General features: G+C 33.5%; 1 protein-coding gene across 7 annotated transcripts in view; it reads right to left on the reverse strand.

The window, feature by feature from the left end:
* LOC111059729 (centrosomin) overlaps positions 1-25461 on the reverse strand; it is an 85398-nt gene that overhangs the window by 39696 nt on the left and 20241 nt on the right. For 4 of the 7 annotated variants that reach the window (XM_039425385.1, XM_039425381.1, XM_039425386.1 and 1 more), the window contains exons 2-4: positions 15186-15247; positions 679-890; positions 100-273 (exon numbers count right to left, since the gene is read on the reverse strand). In XM_039425385.1, the coding sequence (XP_039281319.1) occupies positions 100-273; positions 679-890; positions 15186-15247 (448 nt within the window). Of the gene's footprint in view, positions 1-99; positions 274-678; positions 891-4544; positions 4779-13035; positions 13295-15185; positions 15248-25461 lie in introns of those variants that run through there. The other 3 variants (XM_039425384.1, XM_039425387.1, XM_039425383.1) reach the window with 3 other exon arrangements.

The raw sequence follows: 25461 nt of genomic DNA on the forward strand, positions 1-25461 counted from the left end.
GAGTACCTATTGCAAACTAATTGGTGAACATTCAATAATACAGTTCTAATATAGGTAATATGATCGAAGGATTGATGTTCAAGGTCACCAGATCCTCACCTTTTGTAAACTGACAATGTGCTCTTCTAGGTAAGCCTTGTCTTTGGCTGTGCTTATCTTCAAATCTTCTAGTTGCTTTTTGTGCTGATTTTGTAGAACTTCCACTGCTTTTGCAGATTGAAGCAGAAGTTCTTCCCTTTCTGATAAATCCCTTTTTAGTGTCTCCAATTCACACTGAAACATGAAAAAACGATGATTTCTTTAACAAATTGAAGAAAGATATACAAGTATTAAATCATCCATCACAACGTATTTAAAGATCACAAAGCCTAATTATGAGTCTTTTCAACAAGCATAATAGGAACAAGAATGTATTTTGTTTTGTTAGTGTTTCTTCTTGTTAACATAAATAAATAGCTAGTTAGTATTATAATATTACTTTCCTGAGAAAACTTTTTCATTTTGATAGCTTGATGAAATCGAAAAACTTTGAAAAATATCACAAGTAGAAAGTTTATTTTTAGCCTTTGCACAGCCTTAAGAAGTCTAGCAAGAAGAGGAAGCACACTCTATTCAAATTCTCATCATAAAAATTTCTAAATGATTTTGAAAAATTAGACAATCTGCTCTTCTACTTACACTTAATTCAACATTCTTTTTGAAAAGTTCATCGACATCCTTCATGCCCTTCATTTGCTCCTGCCGCTCCTCGATGAAGTAAATACGAAGTTTCAAATTGAAGTTTTCCTTTTTGAGTTCAGCCATTTGTTCTTCGTATTCTTTCATGGTCCGCACACGTCCCGGCGACACCATTTTGTCACCTCCCGGCGGAGAAGTGCACTTGGGAGAAGCTGCAACAAACGCAAACAATCACCACAATGCTCAGTTTATGACAAAGCATTAGTCACCCATTGTCAGTCAGTTCATTTGAATTTCAATGCTAAATTGTTATCGAGTAGGAAAACAATTACGGAAAATTTCCATATTGATAACTATACTATGATGAAATGATGAACTATACTATGATGAATTTTGATTTGATGTTATTCACAAGGAAAAAAGAGCTTCATAAACAACTGGAATTTGGAATAATCTGGAATTGAGACTATGGACATAGTCTGAAAAGGATAGATTATAGTCTGAAATGGACATAACCTACATAATATTTGGACGATTTGGAACAAAATTAGGAAATAGAAGAAGTTGTTGGCAATAGCCTGTTTTTTCTTTTCAGACTATTGTATTGTTTGCTCTATCCAATAAATAAACTGATCACAATTTTATAAAGGACATCGGCTTTCTTCTAATTTGTTCACAAGTAAGAGCTCAGCCACACGAGGCGTTTTTCAGACGAGTCGGCACGGCACGACAGGACAGAAAGATCTCCGATTGGCTGATGTGAGAGAGCTTTCTGTTTATAAAGCTTCCTCTCTGCCAACCCAATCAGCCAATCATAAATTCTGTCCTATCGTACCGACTGAAAAATCGCCTCGTGTGGTTTGGCCCAAAGGCTAGCAGTTAAGAATTGTTCTCAATGATGAGAGAAAATAAAGTGATTCAAAATCTTTCTCCTTGAGATCTTCCTTATTGATATAAGACACTCTTCGGCTTATAAGCTTAATGAGATTATGCACTTCAAACCTAAAGCTTGTGCAGTATTAATATTGGAGAAATAATGATGGGAGATGAATGGATCTATAGCTTTTGACGGGTTCCAATAAAACGTGATTTTCCAGCTAATAACCAACAGCAAAGCTGTCCTCAAGCAGACACCCATCCAACGGGAAAACTGAGAGGATGTCACTTATCTAATCTGATTTAGACGATCCGTCTGTGAGAAAATTTATAATAACTTCGGAAAGATAAACTAGAATTGAATTTAATGATGAGGAATTTTGCATCAAGTGCTAATAGGAAGTTTCAAAACAATCCATCAATACAGATAAAGTAACAGTGAATATGGAATAAAATAACTGTGTTGGAATTCAGTTATCATCGAGTTGAATTATTTTTGAAGAAATTCATCTCGGTTCTGAGTAGCAATTTGAATTTCGATCTATAACTGAGCTCGAGCAGTTTAAGGGACCCAAACACTAGGGAACTTGGATCGGCGAACCAAGATCCCCAGTGTATGTGGAGAATTGGCGAACCACGAACCAAATTTGTGACGAACTTGGTCTTCAATCTGGATTAAAAACTTTGTTCGGTTCGTCCGCCAGAGCGATATATTCTATCTATATATATTCAATATATTTTCTTCCCACAGCAGCTGCAAACTTTGAAACACTCATCTCTAGACTCCGAAAGACACTGAAGTAACCAACGGTTGTTCGCTCTCCCCACTACAGTGTATGGGCAAACCCTACACGAACTTGGTTCCCTGAACCATGTTGGCCGATCAAAGTTCCCTAGTATATGGGGCCCTTAAGCGAGCTTTGGTCAATGAAAAAACACTGTTCAAATACTGGCAACAACAATTAATATTGAATAGAATATCTTTTTTGTAATACAGTTAACATCTAGTTCGATTATTTATTTGAAGAAATTCATTTTGGTTTTGAACAGCGACAACGTTTTGAGTAGCAATTCGAATTTCGATCTATAACAGAGCACGAGCAGTTTAGAGAGCTCTGGTCAATGACAAATCACTGTTCCGGGCAACATTCTTGTGATCGAAGCCAAAAGTGCTTTTCTACACTATTATCTACTCAAGAAACTCTTGCTAAGTTTACCAACAACACACGGTCACAATATAATTAATTCTAGAAGCTTCCAACACAAACACATCAAAGAGTAGGAGTTGCTCGGAGTGAATGGAGCCGTTTTCAAGAAGATACTCTTCTGTCGGCTCTCTTCGGATATCTATTAACAGACACACAAACACGCAAAAACTTTGTCTTCATTCTCGAATTAATCCAATCTGACGCAAATGAGATGCTGTATTTCAAGCCTATTTTTAATCATTACAAAAATAACCAACAACAAAACAATATTTTAAAACTTAATTAACCATTAGATTGGCACATCATTTGAATAAAAATTCCCCATTTGCTTTTAAAATCACCAGAGAGAAAAAAGAATGTGGACTGTAGAATGTTATTATAAATATCATTCTAAATATGCATTTATTCGTAGATACGACACATTTAAAGAGGAATATATAATATATTTTATGCTAGTTACATAAAAATATATTTCATTGTTAGTGAATTATTTTTCGTGGATGATGATGCATATGTCGTGGAAGATTTATTATAATCATGGATGGAACTAGCAGAAGTATATTTGAAGCATGAGCAGAGAAGCAAGTAATGCAACTATAAATGGTCACCCTTTCAACGAGATAATATTGATAAAATAGAAATATAGTACCCTTTGAAATAAATAAAATAATAGAATAAGAATATAAAGGGTAGGATATTAATTTCAAAGGGTACTATAATTCTATTTTATAAATACAAAAAAGTAGCCCTGCTTAACATTTTAAGGAGATAATATTATTATATCTAACCCTTAATGGAATGATCATTCAGACGCAAATCGGCTTCTTTGTAAAATGATAACTACTTACAATACGAATTGCTAGTATTGAACAACAATGAATACTAATGACTGATGACCTAGTTAAAAGTTTGTTAAAGGAAAATGCAAAATTAAAAAGCAAAGATACTTGTAAAGGACGTTGTAAAGTGTATTTGTAATCCAATTTTTCAATTAATTAATGTCTTGTAGGTTTTACTTAGTAGTTGAGTAGGTATAAAGTATTTTCGTTTTTGTTTCTAATACCTATATCTCCATTATCCTACAATTTATAGTATAAATTATGTAAGGATTAAATTTCAATTTCATCATTGTTCCTACTAGAAAATTCTAACAGCCCGATACAAAAATAATCACAAGTTTACTTTCATTTATTTGTTGATTTTCATATTATCATCTATCTGAAAAATTGACACCTTGGATAAAAATTAATAATATTAGTTATCGTACATTCTAAAGCAACTTTTTTGAAGGAATAACACTTCTCTTTTCCAACCAAAGCCCATCAAAGCCTCTATAAACTTGAAACCTTGGAAAAAATTAATAATATTCGTTATATTCTAAAGCAACTTTTGTAAAGTAATATCACTTTTCTTTTTTAACCAAAATCTATCAACAAGAAATGCAATTTGTGATAGTTTCACAACTCGAGTAGAAAATTCTAACATCCCGATACAAAAATAATCACAAGTTTACTTTCATTTATTTGTTGATTTTCATATATATCTGTAAATTTGACACCTTAGATGAAAATTAATAATATTAGTTATCGTACATTCTAAAGCAACTTTTTTGAAGGAATAACACTTTTCTTTTTTAACCAAAGTCTATAAACTTGACACCTTGGAAAAAAATTAATAATATTCGTAATATACTAGAGTAACTTTTGTAAAGGAATAACACTTTTCTTTTTTAATCAAAATCCATCAACGGCGAATGCAATTTGTGATAGTTTCACAACTCACCATAGAATGTAAATACCATTGAGCTATAATTTAGTACTTTTGGATGAAAAAAATACTTTAAAATTTATACTATTAATATTGATATTGCTGATGAAGTTTTGAAAAACCCAATATCAACTAACGATACGACCTCGAACACAAAAAACCACACCAATTTTAAGATCTGAAATATATATTTCCATTGATGAAAATGAGAATCTCTCAAGCGAACCACACATCTAAACAACAAGAAACAAACTGAGAACAGTAGAACCGATTGGGATTGGGAGCCCTCTTGAACATAATGCTCAAACAGCCAGATGTTAGCCAGTGAGATCCCCACCAGGAATTAACCAATTGAATGTGTCCCCTCAGCCCTCAGTTCCCATTCACAAGTCCATCAACCTCGTTAACAAGCTCCCTAACATCATGGCAATGCCTCTACACTGCACATGCTGCATTATGGACTGTGCAACACGTACATTTATAGACACATCTTTCCAATTGATTTGTATGTTTTGACCCTAGTTAGACAAGTCACAAATATTTATGAAACTGTACTGTAGTAAATTATGTAGGCTATTAAAATAAATAATTATCATTAAATTGAACATATAGTAATATTTTGAAGACTAGGGTGATGTGATGATTGATAATCTGAATTCAAAATTTATAGTTTTAATGTTTATTTTGGACCAAAATGTTATAAAAATTGTACACGTGAAATTCTAACCTTATCTTGGACTTGGTCACCAATAAATTTGGAAGAAAACTAGCACAAGGACTACCTTATTATTTTATCTTTCAATGTTATTACATTAGTGTTATTTGCATTGTAAATAAATAAATAAATAAAATAATATACTGAAGACTATGATTAGAAAGTTCAATAATAAAAGCCTATCGCTCCTCATGAATATAATAAACTACTATGAAACCCGTGATCCGCAAGGGACTAATTTTTGGAATAGTTTCAGCGGGGAAATCATCAGAAAATCGACAAGATAAAATTTTTACATTGGTTCTTCAATTTGAAAATCATTTGATTCCTCATTGAATCTTTCAAACCTTTTATTATTACTTACTAACAGGTAACCTGTGCTCTGCAAGGGTTTAATTAAAAACTTGACAAACTGAAAACTTGACCCACTGAAATCTTGAAGAATTTAAAATAGGCCTACAACCATCCTTTTGGTAGAGAGTTAGTGGGGAGGATATTTTTAATATTCTTTCCGAAGAATGGACATTAATATGTCCAAAGCTCCGCCAATTTATGTAGATGCATAACAATATAATTATCTATAGTTATTATATTACAAATTGCTTTTTCATATCATATACAGTTCAATAATTATTTTCTTAGTCTATATTATGTAAATTCATCTATAATTTTGCTGTATTGTAAGCTATTGTATATAAGTGTATAAGCCAGTATATATTGTAATCTATATAAATAAAGTACTCAATCAATCAATCCTCGGTAAAATGAGAATCTATATGAAAAATTTCAAGTTAATCAGTCCAGTAGATCAAACGTAATGATGCGTCATTCGTGAATTTCCTATCCCGTACGTGTATAAGCCCATTCTTTCCTGAATTATATTATAGATAAGGAGTTTACCGCCATTCTGATCATGTTATTCAATAACGTGTGTGTACTGTGTGTTTAATAAATTATGGAGTTACGTGTTTCTTCGAGCTGCCAGAGTCAACCTGAACTTGTTTTGAACCTACTAAAAAAATACTACTAGTAGTTAGCATCAAGGATGAAAAACGAATCTCGACATAGTATATGATAATCTTGCAGTTATAGATCTATACTATATCCTTGAATTGTAAAATTATAGCAACAGATTTCTTCAATTTCTAAATTTCAGGACAAAGAAACACGGATGGTGTTGTCTGTTACTAATGATGACTATTATTGAATGACTGATAATAGTGAAATAGAGTGATTAGAGCACAGTAATTGTAACAATGACATTTTTGAAGAAAGGTTTATTTTCATCTTAGGAAAATACAACAAGGGAAGATGATATCGTTGTGAATTAAATTTATAGAACAATTATTATTGTGTATAGAATATTCATGTCCGTAAGACGCACAGTTTTCGATATAACATACGAGAAACCAAAAATTTGGAACCTTTGAACAACCCCCACCTCCTTAGCACAGGGAGAAGGGGTGTTGTTTACCTCCTAGATAGAACTTCGGGGTCAAAAATTGCCTTCCAAACTTTTCCCTCTATAGCCAACCTTTTTTTAACATTCATTGCAAGGACTATTCTGGAAATGAACTGAATAAAATGTAGGTACTTATTTTGAAAACAATATTATTTCACATTATTCTGTTGGGATTATTACGGTTGTAATGAGTAATTTATTTGATGCAAATAAAAATTCTGACATGCAACTAAGTGCTATTATTGATACAAGTCAATGAACTATAATCGTGAGACAATTAATAATTATTGCTGACTAAGTTTGAATCAGACCGTCTATATTATTAGCTTTTAAAGATTTGCTTGTAGCACTTGGTAATGTAAACGACTAATTTTTTATTAGTTTTAATATGAGATATGGAATGATCCATCATTTATGAAATATTAGAAATTTTATTCATTTACTTAGAAACACAATAATTTGATCCGAAGCACCGTAATTGAACAAGATCATGAGGGACAAACAAGCGCCTATAAGGCTAGGCACACACCAGTTAGTCAAGACAAGACAAGACACGTTTAGTCACAATACTTCACATTGTTGCTTACATGAAGACATGTCTAATTGCAATGACTAATCGGTGTGTGTTGCTTCAAAAGCAACTATGTGAAGTATTGTGACTAATCGTGACTAATCTTTTCTTGACTAACTGGTGTGTGCCCACTCTAATAGTTTCTGCTAATATTATAGTTTCATGCTTATTAATTTCCTTGCCCTATTACCATAGGTACCGTAAGGAAAGTATTGCTTTCCGAAAAAAGTTAAGGTACCCCAATTTCTAAATTTCTATACGTTTTAAGGTCCCCTGAATCCAAAAAAGTGGTTTTTGGGTATTGGTCTGTATGTGTGTGTGTGTGTGTGTGTATGAGTGTATGTGTGTGTGTATGTATGAGTGTATGTGTGTGTCTGTGCACACGATATCTCATCTCCCAATTAATGGAATAACTTGAAATTTGGAACGTAAGGTCCTTACACTATAAGGATCCGAAACGAACAATTTCGATCAAATGCAATTCAAGATGGCGGCTAAAATGACGAAAATGTTGTCGAAAACAGGGTTATTCGCGATTTTCTCGAAAATGGCTCCAACGATTTTGATCAAATTTATACCTAGAGTAGTCATTGATAAGCTCTATCAACTGCGACAAGTCCCATATCTGTAAAAATTTCAGGAGCTCCGCTCCATCTATGCAAACTTGGATTTCAGATTCCCAATTATCAGGCTTCAGATACAATTTAAACAAAAAAAAATCGAGTGGAGAAGATTGAGCATTAAAATCTCTTCAATTAATGTCTAGTAGCATTTTCACCTAAAATTGAAAATAAGCTTGAAATTTGAGAAAATGTGATTATTCAATTGCAAACTGGTGGCAACTGTTGATTCTATTAAATCATTCACTATGAAGAGATAGCAGATCTCGTGTGTATCCAGTGTTATTGTACTGTCACCAGCTGGCTCAGATCTTTGAATAAGTATGCGCGGGAACACTAGCGTCATCAATTTTCATAATGGCAAGGAAAGTTGTGTGAGTGCGCCACACCAGATTTTTTTTGGGACAAGAAATGAGTGAACATATGAGATTTCCGAAACAATAACTTAGTGAGTTATTTAAATTGAGAAAACTTTATAATGAAGGTTGATCTGGAAAGAAGTAGGCCAACAAGAGCAACAAAATCGAGTTTTTGAAATGCAATGTGACAAAGATATGTTTTTAATTTGAAAGCCATGTGATGTGATATTCGAACAATAAGTCTCTCAATTCACATGCTTCTTTTCTGATAACCTTCAACCTCCTCAGAACGTTATAGTGACAGTTCATTGAGCTATCGACTGAGCTATCGACAATGCTGTCAAAAAGGCCTACTCTTGTTTCCTGTCCAGTTGGCCTCCAAATTCTAGTAAAGCTCCAATATTATTTTCTCAAAAATATCTACGTTGAAATAGGCAGATAGGATTTCACCGATGCAGCAGCTTATAGGACACTTGAGACTAGTAAGGGCCTCCATCAATGTAGGGAAGTGAATCACGGTCATTGGTCAATCCCACACAAGTCGAATATGAATTGAATCATTGTGAGAATGATATATTTTCGAGGGACGAAGGTGTCACTTGTCAGTTACGATTTTGTTCAACAACTTTGAAAGTCTATCTCTGTAACTGATAAGGACTCTTTCAGTTGATTTAAACTTAAAATTCGCTGCTTACAACAACTATCAACCTCGAATTTGAATAAGCAATGGTCCGGAAAACCAAGTCTATTAGATACAATTATCAACTTTAACTACTGTAGCCAACTCATAACAATATGAGAGTGTCTCCTCACAATAGAAAGCGTTTTAATTACTATAGTGCAAAATAATCATTTTGAAATTAGGGATTGTGTTTGTTCCAATGATTATTGAACTAATCATTATTGACCGAGCGAAGTGAGGTCTAAGATGCAAGTCGACGATTTGGCATTTCTCTTAATGTTTATATGTTTATATGTTGCGCATTTACGGCGAAACGCGGAAATAGATTTTCATGAAATTTGACAGGTATGTTCCTTTTTTAATTGCGCGTTGACGTATATACAAGGTTTTTGTGAATTTTGCATTTCAAGGATAATATAAAAGAAAAAGGAGCCTCCTTCATACGCCAATATTAGAGTAAAAATCTGGTGTGGCGCACTCACACAACTTTCCTTGCCGTTATGAAAATTGATCACCTGACGCTAGTGTACTCGCGCATCTCAAGTCTACTATTCAAAGATTATGAGACAGCTGGTGATAGGTCAAAAACGCTGGATACACACGAGGTCCGCTATCTCTTCGTAGAGAATGTACACGCGCATCTCAAGTCTACTATTCAAAGATCTGCCAGCTGGTGACAGGACAATAACGCTGGAGACACACGAAGTCTGCTATCTCTTCATAGTGAATGATTTAATAGAATCAACAGTTGCCAACAGTTTGCATTATTGAATAAACACATTTACTCGAATTTCGAGCTTATTTTCAATTTTAGGTGGAAATGTCACTGATCATTAATTGTAGATATTTTTATTCTCAATATTTTCCACTTGAATTTTTTTGTTTAAATTGTATCTGAAGCCTGATAATTGGGAATCCAAAATCACACTTCGCATTGATGGGGCGGAGCTCCTGAATTTTTTACAGATATGGGACTTGTGGCAGTTGATAGAGCTTATCAATGACTATTCTAGGTATAAATTTGATCAAAATCGTTGGAGCCGTTTTCGAGAAAATCGCGAAAAACCCTGTTTTTGACAACATTTTCGCCATTTTAGCCGCCATCTTGAATTGGATTTGTTCGAAATTGTTCGTGTCGAATCCTTATAGGGGAAGGACCTTAAGTTCCAAATTTCAAGTCATTCCGTTAATTGGGAGTTGAGATATCGAGATTTAACGCACATACACTCATACACACACACATACAGACTAATACCCAAAAACCACTTTTTTGGACTCAGGGGACCTTGAAACGTATAGAAATTTAGAAATTCGACTACCTTAATTTTTTCCGGAAAGCAATACTTTCCTTACCTATGGTAATAGGGCAAGGAAAGTAAAAATCAGACTAAAGAATTATTATTCATCATAAATCAGCTGACAAGTGATTACACAGATGTGTGGCTTCTCCAGTCTATTGCTGTATTTCCATAAGGTCTATACAGTAGTTTCAATCAGGTACTTGTGGATGAGAGTTCTGCGTGAGGTCTACTGTTCACATAACTACTAGTATTAATTTATTGGTGATTGTAAATTACTAGTAGTTCTGTGAACAGTTGACCTCACGCAGTATTCTCATCCACAAGTACCTGATTGAAACTATAGACCTTATGGAAATACAGCAATAGACTGGCTTCTCCGTAAATGCACAACATATAAACATTAAGAGAAATTCCAAACCGTCGACTTGAATCTTAGACCTCACTTCGTTCGGTCAATAAGACCCTTACTGATAAAGGACCCATGGTGAAGGACTTTTGATGTGATTTTTGAATTAAATACGGAACCCGAAAAAGAGTATCCTTCCTTAATGAAATATACAGGTATAGTATTCAACTTAATTGAATCAATTAAGTGAATGAATGATTGGATGACGTCATGAGAAACTCCAATCAGGTACCTGAATGGAGAAAATATCTTCACCCTTTGGAATAACGAAAGGCTTAATGTTTATACATGCGGTTATATAGTTTTCTAAATATGTTTCAACTTCATTGAATCAATAAATGAATGAATGATTGGATGACGTCATGAGAAACTCCTATTAGGTACCTGAATGGAGATAATATCTTCACCCTTTAGAATAACGGAAGGCTTAATGTTTATATATGTTTATCTAGTTTACTGAATATTTTTCAACTTAATTGAATCAATAAATGAATGAATGGCTGGATGACGTCATGGGAAACTCCTATAAGGTACCTAAATGGAGATATGATTCACCCTTACGAATAACGGAATGCTTAATGTTTATATATGCGGTTATCTCCTTTACTAAATATATTAGAACTATCTACTACTTTCAAGGAGATAAGAAGGTATTGAAAGTTGAAGAACAATTTATCTTTCCAGTCAAGTTGAATTAAAATGTTTAGTTAGAATTACAAAAGGCTTATCCCCTTATTCCATCAAAGATGGGAACATGAGGTTTGAGTATTAACTTCAATATTTTCACGAGTATGGTCAAATGTACCTATGTAATTAGTACGTGGGTAACCAGGTAATGGGTGCTAGGCGTGGGCGGATTGGGTTACGTTAAGCCGTTTATTAAAATAGTGATAGCACAAAATTATAAGCTCTGAAGCTAAATTTCAGCGGTGAAGTTAGAGACTTGCAAATTATTTCGCAGTAAAACGCTATTGGATTTTATAAAGTCACTAAAGTTACCAGGTGTCACGCTAGTCTACACAGTCACGCTACAGTCTCTACAATTAGGTGTCTTTATGTTGAAATTAAGAGAAATAGTATCAGTTAAAATATTATTGAATGTATATTATGTCCATTCACATTTGCTATATGGCGCTATAATCTGGGCAAATTGCAGCTACTCCTTTAACCTTAAACCTACAAAAAGAGCAGTTAGAACAATTTGCAATGAACCACCTCTCTCTCATTGCAAGCCTTTATTCGTAAGACTGGGAATTATGAGTTTGCCATGTATTTTTATATGCCAATGCTTGTTGTTTGTTAAGTCTAATTTAAATTTATTTTCTAGTAATAATAATGTCCACTCTCATTACACACGGAATCGATTAAACATCCGAAATGAATTTCACTATTATAGATCTAGTCATACTAGTTTTAAGGCCTGGGCAATCAGATTTTATAACCACATACCATTAGATACAAGAGAACTACCAGAGAAGGAATACAAACAGAAAATTGAAAAGCTCCTATTGAAGAAATGTTTTTATATTTTAGAACAGTATTAGCATAGAACAGGACAGCATAGAATGATGAGATAATTTTTTATGTTTAGTGTTAAGTTGTATGATTTATATCTTATTGACAGTGCCTGTATAATATTTGATAAAATGTGTCTTGGGCAATAAATGAAATTTTAATTTGACTGTTAATGTTTACAGAGCAAGTGTCCTTCATAATGTCAAATGTTATAGAAATTCAAAGTTTTGAACATATTCAATGAATTGAATCAATAAAAGGAGAAGCAGCACCACTCCGAGGTGATAATTTCAAGTTTGAATGCGTGTGCATGAAATCAACTTTTATAATATTTCTGATTCACTACAATTTGTTCAAGTGTTTAAGTGTTTTCACACAGGATATCCTAGTAACGAAAATTTGAATATAATTCGATTTTGTACTGTGTTTTTGGAAACTCCGAAGAAGTAGTAAAAATTTCACCCCATTTTCGAACGAGCTGAATTCTAATTTTAAATTCAATTTTAATTTTAGTTCAATTTTAAATTCCCCGTGAAAAATTAATTAATTGAAAGTTTATGTTTCTGTAAGATGCAATTATAGAGTGCAGCTACAGCTACAGTATCAAGTTTTCACAAGAGAGAAATAATTTGAAGTAATAATAGAATAAACTTCAAGTTATAGTAGAGAATGATTGAAAGATTTATAAGATGTATGGACTCAACCGGGAAATTTCGTCATTCGTCTGGGAAATAATTTGAAGTAATAATAGAATAAACTTCAAGTTATAGTTGAGAATGATTGAAAGATTTATAAGATGTATGGACTCAACCGGGAAATTTCGTTATTCGTCTGGGAAATTTATGTTCAACTTGTAAGTAATAAAATGTACTCACTTCAATTTTTCAACGACCTTTTATCCACTAATTTTGAGGCGACGTTGAATGACACATATAACAACACATCACACTAAACTGATTCAAAAAATGATTGAAATCTCATGATAACATAAATATTTGAAATATTATCGAAAGCACATTTGAAAATTAACCCTATAACACTATGTCCTTCAGTACGGACAGTAATATTTACAGCATGCTATCTAAACTGGACATTCCACCTCCAACTGATAAAGACTGCTCCGATTTCTAACCAAGCAATGAAGTGCCCTTTGGACCCAGAGAGATAGAGTTTACTCGACTGCCATAGAGAGCACCACAGTACAGACTAAATTAAAACCAATAGTACAATTAGCTTTCAACTAATTTTAGATATGAGGATGTTCATTCAATATTGACGCTTTATAAGTCTTCTACTGGCATTGATACATCTATAACATAATAACAGAAAGAATCGGATTATATAGGTACGGGATACGAAATTCACGAATGACGCATCATCACGTCTGAACTACTGGACAACCACACCCAAATTTTAAACTTGAATTTCATTCAACTGAAGACAGACACGAACCTCTAAACTGCATGTGTCCAGAAATAGAAGTAGTGAAATCAATAAAATATCTTGGTGTTATGTTGGATAATCATTTAAAATGGACAGCACATACAGTATATCTATGCTCCAAGTTGAAATACCTTATACATACTTTTTACAAAATTAATCAGTTAACAAACCATGACATCATAAGGAATATCTACTTAGCATATGCACATGTTCTATTCACATATTGTTTGGAGGTGTGGGGTGGCGCATATGATACTCATTTAAAGAAAGTTTTCATTTTGCAGAAATTTTTAGTCAAAGCAGCCTTGGGCAAACCAAGGATCTATCCTAGTAGGGACGTTTTCCAAGAAATGAATGTTCTCACCATAAGACAGCAATATATAAAAAACTTAATCCTTTCTATTAATAAAACTAAACATTTACCAACAATCCGTGCTCTCAATTACAACACTCGTCCATCGATTACAATGAAATTCATGGTCAGATTCTCCAAACTTTCAGTAAGTAGAAGACAGTATGAACACAACTGCAATATGTTGATTAATATGATTCCCTTAAACTTATTCACCCATAAAATAAACAAAAAACTTACAAAAGATATTGATGAATGGGTAAAAACTAGAATATTTTTCAAAATAGACTTTTAATCATAAAATTACACATAATAGATTGATTTGGTGAATACCTAAAATAAAATTGTGATTTTGTGAATTTCAACAAAGTTCTTTTTTGTGTTTCAGTCAAGAAGAAAAAAAACAAAAAATCTTTCAATGATTTGAACTGAACTCATTGCTAGCGATCAGACACGTGTCTCTGCTAGCAATTGCTGCCGGTAAAATGAGTACAACTGGGATTTCAGTTATGTTATATCTAATTTATTTTTATTATTTCTAGAATAGAGTATATTCTGAATTTCTGTATGATGTACCCAATTATTATGTGAATTTGTAATTGTATAAATCTTGTATATATGGCAAATAAATTGAATTGAATTGGACTGATTAACTTGAAATTTTGCATATAAATTCTAATTTCCAGAGGATGGTTATAAGCCTATTTTAAATTCTTCAAGATTTCAGTAGGTCATGTTTTCAGTTTGTCAAGTTTTCAATTAAACCCTTACAGAGCACGGGTTACCTGTTAGTAAGTAATAAAAGGTTTGAAAGATTCAATGAGGAATAAAATGATTTTCAAATTAAAGAACCAATGTATAAATTTTTTTATCTGGTCAATTTTCTGATGATTGAGCCCCGCTGAAATTAATGTAATCGTGTGTTTAGTTACATTTCTATGAACTTTACGGACTACAAACTTGAAACTTGATATCGTGTTTTATTTATAATTTGTTCCAATGTTATAAAAAATAAGCGATTGAGCTTATAGTTTTTATTGCGGAAACCCCTTCGGGTACTTTTCAATGAATCTTGATGTTCACGTCATGTTGAATTAAAATAGAGAATAAATAAATTATGTAGGCTTATATATTTTTTCAAACTCAAAATTCACAGAATAAAAACAAATATTCGAAACCACAGTATTAAGGTTTACTAAGATATTTTTTTATAAAGGCGTTGATACTCACTCGGCATTAGAGTATTATTCATTGTAATATCTTCAAAATTGGCGGCAATGTTTGAAAGTGCCCTGAAACAAAGAATTTATTGATTAAAATTGAGAAATAATAGAATAAACACTTAAGAGAAAATGATAAAAATAGTTATTCAGAGATGAAACGAAACCCAGACTGAAGAAACACAATGGAAGAAATCACACTTTGCATAAGCTTCCCTACCGAAAACTTCCCTATTAAACCTGCCGGTTGTACGAAGGCCGGTTAAATTTTAACCGTGATTAATTCCACAAAAACCAATCAGAGAGGCCGTCTTTTCAAAAAAGCCTTCTCTGATTGGTTCTCGTGAGATTAATCAAGGTTAAAATTTCACCCGCTTTTGCGCAATCGGGCCAAATTCTCTATTGATTATGGTAATATAAAAATAGACAAGACATTTTAAATTTTTAGACAATAAATTGGACGAACTTAATCAAAATAGAATAATAATATTATTGTATTACTGGTTCAACCCAATCAGCTTCAAGAGCAAAGCCAAAGATATAAAACTCTGGTGTGGCGCACTCACACAACTTTCCTTGCCGTTATGAAAATTGATCACTGACGCTAGTGTTCCCGCGCATCTCAAGTCTACTATTCAAATATTTGAGCCAGCTGGTGACAGGGCAATAACGCTGGAGACACACATGAGGTCTGCTATCTCTTCATAGTGAATGATTTAATAGAATCAACAATAATTACCAATTGAATAATCACATTTTATAGAATTTAAAGTTTATTTTCAATTTTAGGTGAAAATGTTACTGAACATTAATTGTAGAGATTTTCATGCTCAATCTACTCCACTTGATTTTTTTTGTTTCAATTGTATCTGAAGCCAGAATTGGAAATCTATATGCATTGATGGGGCGGAGCTCCTGAAATTTTTACAGATATGGGACTTGTGGCAGTTGATAGAGCTTATCAATGACTATGTTAGGTATAAATTTGATCAAAATCGTTGGAGCTGTTTTCGAGAAAATCTAAAAAAAACGTTTTTGACAACATTTTCTCCATTTTAGCCGACATCTTGAATTGCATTTGATCGAAATTGTTCGTGTCGGATCCTTATAGTGTAAGGACCTTAAGTTCCAAATTTCAAGTCATTCCGTTAATTGGAAGATGAGATATTGTGTACACAGACGCACATACACATACACACACACATACACATACACATACAGACCAATAGCCAAAAACCACTTTTTTGGACTCAGGGGACCTTGAAACGTATAGAAATTTAGAAATTAGGGTACCTTAATTTTTTTCGGAAAGCAATACTTTCCTTACCTATGGTAATAGGGCAAGGAAAGTAAAAATCAGTCACATCGTCATTATATGTTTATTTATTAAAGTGATTAAACTATAAAATGAAGAATAGAAAAACTTGAAATTTCTAAACTATTAATAGCAAATTACAGCATTCACACTATCTATGATGAGGTTCACGTTATAATGGCAGTGGATATAGATAGGAGAACTACGTTGCCGATTGTCAGCCTTAATTAACTATTTTTTAAAACTGATTTGGCAACGTTGTGGAGCTAAAAAAGACTAGTGCATTCTGCTTTGACAAGGATAGCAACACCAATGTTAATCAAATACTGCCATTATTACGTGGACCTCACTATAGATGTATAGTTTATAAAAATAGCTAAATTATTACTGAAAAAAATTATTTGTTTGGTGAAAATCAGTGATATTACACAGCCACACCGATAATCAATACATGCATTTTTCTTGACCCAAATTCTATCCGATAAAATTCTCAATCAACGCAGGACACACCTATCAATTCATTTTAGCTACTTCCTTTCAACTTCATTCTTCATTCTATCCTTCTACTTGTTCACTCCAACACTATTTCACGGATTATTGATTATGACAGATTGCGTCCATTCATCTCTCTCTATTCTTCAACAGTTATTGTTGCATTTGAAGGCGTCACGTGACTTTATTGACTTTCTGGTTACGCTGTCTGGCCTGATTTCTGGCCTAATGTATTTTAGGACTTCCTGCAGGAGAGAGACCAAAGAAACAAATTCGGGAGTGCTCTGGAGAAGAGCAAATGAGATGGATGGAGAGAGATCATATCACATCCCGGAAACATTTGCGTCATATCTTGTCAATGGCCGATGAGAGCCTTATGGCTCCCCACTGATCATTTCTTTACACCCTCTCTATTCAACACACCCGTTCAACCAACATTCTAAGATGACTCTTTAGTCACGTAGCCTCGCTCCCTAGCCAGCCACTGAACTCGTTCGGATGTAAACAAAACCCAAGTTTCTAAACTATCACTGAATGCTAAATTATTGCATTCAAGTGTTGAATATTCTAACATAATACAAGTGAATCATTCAGGCCTGGTTTTAGGACACTTATTAAATCTAAAGAGCCATTAAACCTGAATGAATTAAGGTACATTAGATGTAATAGGCATTCTTGAAAACATGCCTTAGATAAATAATTGTATTTTTCATTCAAGTGTTGAACATTTTAACACAATGCAAGTGAATCATTCAGACCTGGTTAAATCATTCAGACTCATTAAATCTAATCCTATTCTATTAAACGAGCAATTTCTGTTTATGTTAAGATGTTTTTCATGTTTATATAATTATATATCTGTATGTGACCGGATCTCGAAAACGGCTCTAACGATTCTCACGAAATTTGGAACAAAGTAGGTTTATGATATGAAAATTCGATTGCACTAGGCCTCAACCCTGGGATAACTCGCTGAAGGACATTAAAAGGATAAATACGACCTTGGAAAAACAGCTGGAAATTTTGTCGTCAGTGAGCGAGTGCATGTGTGGGATATTCCTCTCAGCTGATCTCACGAGAAGAATAATTCAGCAAGAAAAACTTATTTTCGTTTACTTCTCTTTTTTAGAAAACATGTTTACTTCAGAAAGTTCAAAATAGTAACTAGATGCTGTTAGTGTAGAATAGTACATAGCCTATTAACAATTATTGTAGCAAATATAGTATATCACTAAATCGAATTCATAGTATATATATATATATATATTTGTAATTGATGATGCGTTTGTTTTTTGAAGTGTGAAAAAATTGTTATTTTGATGAGTGATAGTAGCTTAACCTAGATTTTGATTTGGACTGTAGTATAAATTTGAAAAGGGACAGTTTTGGGATAAGCCTGTTGTGCCTCCTTATATAACTGTCAAAATAATTGTACGACTGAGAAAATGAATAAAGAAATATAAACTATAAATTCAATCTTTCGTTACAAATTTTCTATGCTTTTACACTCCAGAGCGAAGCTCGGTCCCCCGATTTACATTAGCCTAAACCTAAATAGGCCATTAAACCTAAATATATTTAGGTACATCAGATGTAATACGTATTCTAGAAACCATGCTAATTAATAATTTAGAAACCGTTCTAAATAAATAATTTTATTTTTTAATCTCCAGTAAGACTTCATCACGTTCCTCTTGAAAACAACATGTTGAAACACAGAAGCGGAATGCTTTCATGAATAGAATATGGAATGTTAGTTAGCCTCGACATAAATTCGAAAATAGCAAAGCATGAAGCGTTTTGAATGATCAGCTCCAGCAATAATATTGTGTATGTCCTAGTTTTGTGGTGGGACATTTGCAAACTTTATGAATATTTTCTACAATTTCAACATAAAGAATGCATTTTAATTTGTTGCACAAGAATATAGCTTTGACTGAAATAAATGAATAATAAATTTACTAATTTACAAGGATATAACTTGGATTGAAGTAAATGAATTATAAATTTACTAATTTAACTCCAATATTATTGATGGAATGATTAATTGAGAAAATTGATCATGTAGAGATGGATTAAATGAAGCTCTTGGAATTAGAAGTACATTATTGCAAATCAGCTACACTACTACATCTAAGTGCTACATTCCTCTCTATTGTGGTAACTACTAATAAAACTCCGGCATGAAATTTTTTAAATTGAATTCTCTGAAAAAAGTTTTTATAAAGATATTTGTCTCAAGAAATTACATCAATAGAATAACTTGATTAAAAGTAGGCCTACTTTTTCTGCAATAAGACTGGTAGGACTTGTAAGTGTATAAACTAAAATAAACCAATTGTTTGGAGTACTAGAGGGCATGTTTTCATTTGAAAGTTAAGATCTCTCTACCTACTATACTAGTAGTTCTGTGAACAGCAGACCTCACGCAGTATTTTCATCCACAAGTACCTGATTGAAATACTATAGAACTTATGGATATACAGCAATTGTTTGGAGTACTAGAGGGCATGTTTTCATTTGAAAGTTAAGATCTCACTACCTACTATACTAGTAGTTCTGTGAACAGTAGACCTCACGTAGTATTCTCATCCACAACAAGTACCTGATTGAAATACTATTATAGACCTTATGGAAATACAGCAATAGACTGGCTTCTCCACACATCTGTATAATCACTTGTCAGCTGATTTATGATGAATTTAATTCTAAAGTCTGATTTTTACTCTAATATTGGCGTATGAAGGAGGCTCCTTTTTCCTTTTATATTATCCTTGAAATGCAAAATTTTCAAAAACCTTGTATATACGTCGACGCGCAATTAAAAAAGGAACATACCTGACAAATTCCATAAAAATCTATTACCGCGTTTCGCCGTGAATGTGCAACATATAAACATTAAGAGAAATGCCAAACCGTCGACTTGAATCTTAGACCTCACTTCGCTCGGTCAACAAAACATATGTAATTTTGAAGCTTGAAGGAATTTACTCAAAATAGAACTCATAGATGAATATAAATGATATTTTTCAAATAGCATTATGGCTTTCAATTACAAAATAAAACTGGATATAGAAGAGGAAAATCGCCATGAGATAAATTTTTCATAGATAAAGTTTTTATAGATATTTTCATAGGCGTATTAGTTATAAGAAACTACTATCAGAGAAGATAAATACCACATGTAACTTAGATCTATACATATTAAACAGAGTAACGTATCTAATACATTACTTTCACAGTTTACATCTCCCAAGAAGGAAGCCTTTATCGTGGGGAAACCAAATAAGAAACGCTCCAGATAAACATCAGCTGTTTATCTCATCTACTCTATACAGCAGACAAGCATAAGCAATCATTCGTTTAGCTAGACGAGTCTCCTAGATGGAGAGTTCAAGGACAGAAAAATAACATGGATTTTTCTTCTGAATAAAACAAAGTCTCTTAAAATTGAATTGTTATTCAAATATGCCATAGTCAAATGAATAGCTCAAGTAAAATTAAAATTATTCAATCAGGTTGTTGAATTGAAATAATTTTATAGTGAAAATGAATTCATCGACAATACACATGGAATCATACAGGATTATTTCCATTATTGCTTACTTGATATTATTACCACAGAGAAACAATAGCGTGAGAAGATATCCCATGGTATAGGCTCTATATGTCCCTATAAAGGCCCTTTATGTCGCAACTTTTACTGTTATCTCAAGTCGATTACTATCGATTATTGTAGGTTTTTACTGTTTTGTAGGGGTGAGAGTGTATGAACGGCACAATATGAGAGACTACCAGCGTCACACACCTTTTTGGGAAGGAAATACGTGGACTATCGGCTTGAGATAACAGTAAAAGTTGCGACATAAACGCCCTATACCATGGGATATCTACATTTGTATTGTTTTTGGCTATTGTTTTTCTTTGCTATTACAATACATCATGTTACAAAACGTATAACAACATTATTATAGTGGAATTTCAGTTACATTTCTCAAGCTACAATCAACGAATATATCAGTCTGAAAATATTACAGTTGAATTCAACTGGCTGTTGGTATGAATAACTGGCTGCACTCTCATCATTTTCAATTTGTAAATTGGCAAACTATAGAACAATTTCATTCTGATATCATGTATCCATTATATAAAAGTGAAATGACACTCACTCACTCGCAGAACTAAAAATCTACCGGACCAAAATCGTTCAAATTTGGTAGGTAAGTTCAGATGGCCATTTAGAGGCGCACTAAGAACGGATTTGGAAAAATTTCAAAAGATACGCCCAAAATCTGCGTTTTTTCCAGCGTTTTCTCAGATTTATCGAGAGCAAATGAACAGAAAATGTTCAAATTTAGTACAGAAGCTCAGCTAGGGTGTAATAGGGTTGTGTTAGAAGGAATTTGCAATAACGTCAAAGATACGCCCAAAATTGGCGTTTTTCCAGCGGTTTTTTGCTTTTTCTCAGATTTATCGAGAACAAATGAACAGAAATTGTTCAAATTTAGTACAGAAGCTAAGCTAGGGTGTAATAATATTGTGTTAGAAGGTATTTGAAATAACGCTGAAGATATGCCCAAAATTAGCGGTTTTGCGTTTTCTCAGTTCTTTCATCAAGTAATAGACAGAAAATGTTCAAGTTTGGTACAGAGGTTTAGCTAGGGTCTAAAAATTTTGTAATGAGGTGACATTAATATTTCATCAAAGATACGCCCAAAATCACTGTTTTTCTCAGCTTTTCTGCGTTTTCTCAGTACTTTGACTTTCTGATGGAATGAAGCATGCTCAAATGAAAAATGCAGGCGAGCGAAGCGAGTTCGCTGATCTCATTTTTGGACGATCCAGTCGGGGGTCCAGGGGGCGGAGCCCCCTGGCTAGACGGATATGACGAGCGAAGGGAGCCTGACGGCTAGTATGATATATTTTCGTTTAGACACTCTATAAAAGTTTGGTGAAAGGTAGCAAAAAAATGAAGGAATTTTCATGTTTATCATCGATCGGTACGATAAACTGTCGGTCCCGTATGATATATAACAGTCGTGAGGCTCATTGACGGCTTGAATATATTCAGGCGAGGTGGAGTTCCTGTCAGGTACTGCCCACCAATAAAAACCATACGATTATTACTATTTATTTTAAAATCAACAAATTCAACATCAGCATTGTTTGAATAGAAAATGTACAGGTAGGATGGATGTAGGGTGCATCCAGTGAGATGAGTGGATTGCTCGCAAGCTGCCATGCATTGCATCAAAATAGAAAGCCTCAAAAATAGAAGAGCAGAGCCAGAGAGCAGACTGGATCCATGAGGAGTGAGAGGCGCAGACGTGAGAGGCCTGCACTTCACCAAGGAAAGGTAAAGGATATTTTTGGAGTGTTATTTTAGAAGAGGACATGGAGAGATGTCTATATGTTTGTCCAGGCAAGTAGGCACTCGCGCCATCATTCAACAAATTCTTTCATAACTCAACTTATAAAAACTATACATAGTTCAAACAGAACTTTTCACGGTACAGAAAGTTTTCAGCTTATAAATGCACTTTATGAACCGATCAATGGCTGATGAGATGATAGCAAACTATCATTGCGTTTGTTTGAAAACAGAGTAAAATCGTATTAAAATATAATTGTACATAATTTTATAGTATTGTGTATAGTAAACCTTGCTCATTTTTTATTTCAAAGAGTAATATTTGACAATCTGGACTCGTTAGCAAAGATGATAAGAATACGATATTTTATAATACAGGGTGTTTGAAAAAGAACTCCCTAGTTTTAGTTATAAATTTAATGTGTAAATTAATGGAAAACTTCATCAACAAGTACATACAATGACAGAGGGAATCTTCAAGTTTTGTTCAACATCAGTACACTCCAACATGGGATCCATTTGTTGCCCTGCACAAGCCGAGACGAAATTCAAGCTCTCGCCATGTATTCACCAACATATCAGGTGTAACTGTCGCAGTGGCGATTCTTTCCCGTAAATGGTTTATGTCTCGGACTTTTTCACTGTACACAACATTTTGTATGTGTCCCCTAAAGAAAAAGTCCAGGATTTGTGGTGGCCAAGCAATTAAATTGAAATTGGGCGAGCTCTCCCTATCCACCTTCCCGGAAAGCGAGTGTCAACTGAAGGAACTGGCGCCGTCTTAAGGTCAAGCAGGTCTGCCAACTGCAGGTGGGGCAAAACTTGGACAGTTGTTGAATCAAACACCACAAACTAGAATAGTGTATATCACTTTTTACAAATTCTATGACACATCAAAACTAGGGAGTTCTTTTTCAAACACCCTGTATTTTCATTTTTCTTTGCTAAATAGATTGCAGCATTATTTGTGTGTTGCGGCCTGATACAATCACTGAGTTCTATATTTTTGGCCTAGAAAATTGCAACAAGTGAAGAGTGAAAACGTAAAACGTGTTCCCATTTTCAATCAGCTGCCCAGTGAAGAGTCGACCTTTTTTTTGCGGTGTTCTCTATTTATTTATTAATCATTTATTGGGGGCTGGAGTGGAGCTGAATTGGGCTGAAATTAGGGTGGGGTGCGTCGCTTGGCTTATGGGGGATGATGGGGTTTGTTCACCCCTGAGATAAGAGTCGAAATCGGAGAATAGAATACTTTATTAATTGAAATGGCGCTTTCAAAAATTGTAAGAGAAATATGAAGGGAAAATTAGCTAAGATAGAACAATAGTATAATATACATATACAATAGACTATAAAGTTTCTATTGTAATATTATTATAGACAATGTATCTCAACATTTTTTTCTGGAAAGTTCACTGAAATTTGAAGCTACGAGTTAGAAGAAGAGAAATGAGCAGACATGGTGGACAGGCGCCAAATAGCCTCTCCTAGAAGGCATTCAAAACGACAAGCTGGAAAAATAAACTCTCAGAATATTTTAGTGGACCTAGCTGTCAAAGAATTTTAAAGGCGATTCAGAAGCGGCCAGCATGGTACCTAAATTTAGTTCAGCAAAAATCTAGTAAGGACCAAGCAAATAAAAAATTTCAATTCAAGTTGTGAAATACTCTGCATGATCTCACACATTCCACTCCACATTCCATAGATCTTTTCGATTGTGATTAATAATCCAGTATTAAAAATGATAATGAGAGACGCAGTATAAATGAGCGTTATTGTAATTGTAATGAGAGTTCATAACCTAATATTATCAATAATAACTCTGATAAAAGGGCTAAGTCAACCACCGCATTGTACATAGAAATGCTGTTATGTGTTCGATAAGACTGAATTAAAAACCAGTATTTGATACTAAAATAAAACTATAGTACTATTTCTTGTATTGATATTATTTATAGACATGAAAGTTGCATTTCCTACGTAGTTACGAGAAACGAATGAGGAGTTACAGGACTTAGAAGCTACCACATATCAGGTTTTTCAATGGGAAAATAAAAAACATGGGCTTGTCTAAAAGAAAGTCAAATGCATGTTGTGAATTAATCTTTCATCAGGTATCATTGACCGAGCGAAGTGAGGTCTAAGATGCAAGACGACGGTTTGGCATTTCTCTTAAAATGTTTAAATGTTTGAATGTTTATATGTTTTTATGTTGCGCATCTACGGCGAAACGCGGTAATATCTTTTCATGAAATTTGACAGGTATGTTCCTTTTTAAATTGCGCGTCGACGTATATACAAGGTTTTTGAAAATTTTGCATTTGAAGGATAATATAAAAGGAAAAAGGAGCCTCCTTCATACGCCAATATTAGAGTAAAAATCAGACTATAGAATTATTCATCATAAATCAGCTGTCTAGTGGACTATTAATACTACCCGTTCAAAAACATCGAACATCTTGAAAATGTATGTTCCCATCAACGTTAGTAGAAAGTTGACTATTATAATACTACCCGTTCAAAAACATCGAACATCTTGAAAATTATCTTTCCATCAACGTTGTAGACAGTTGAAGCCAGACCTGATAACAGCGCTCACACTCACATTCCGGGACGACACATCACGGTACGATAGAAAAAAAGCTCTACGTTTATTTAGGATTTTTTCTATACATTTTAGATTGATAAATTATTTATTATTTTTTGAGAAAACATAACAACAGATCAATGTAACTTATTGAGCGCGAGGTCTACTGTTCACAGAACTACTAGTAATTAAATGAAAAATGAATTTCATATATCTGCCATGACTATTGATCCATTTTTCATATCCATCACATCTAATGCAGAACGTTACAGCACTCGAAAAAATAATATACTTTCCGTTATAAATAAAAATATATATCTCAGTACCCTTTTAAAATATTTTGTCACAACATGTTTTTTTGAATATAATTTTATTTTCATACCTTGAAAATGGCATCAATGTCCAAACAAGTTATGACAAAATAATTTAAAAGGGTACTGAGATTTATATTTTTATTTATATTAAAAGTAGCCCTGAAGAAAAAAGACTATACTTTTCCTTGCTTATCAAGTGAAATCCTT

Source organism: Nilaparvata lugens, chromosome 3 (genome assembly GCF_014356525.2).
Source record: "Nilaparvata lugens isolate BPH chromosome 3, ASM1435652v1, whole genome shotgun sequence".
NCBI lineage: Eukaryota > Metazoa > Arthropoda > Insecta > Hemiptera > Delphacidae > Nilaparvata > Nilaparvata lugens.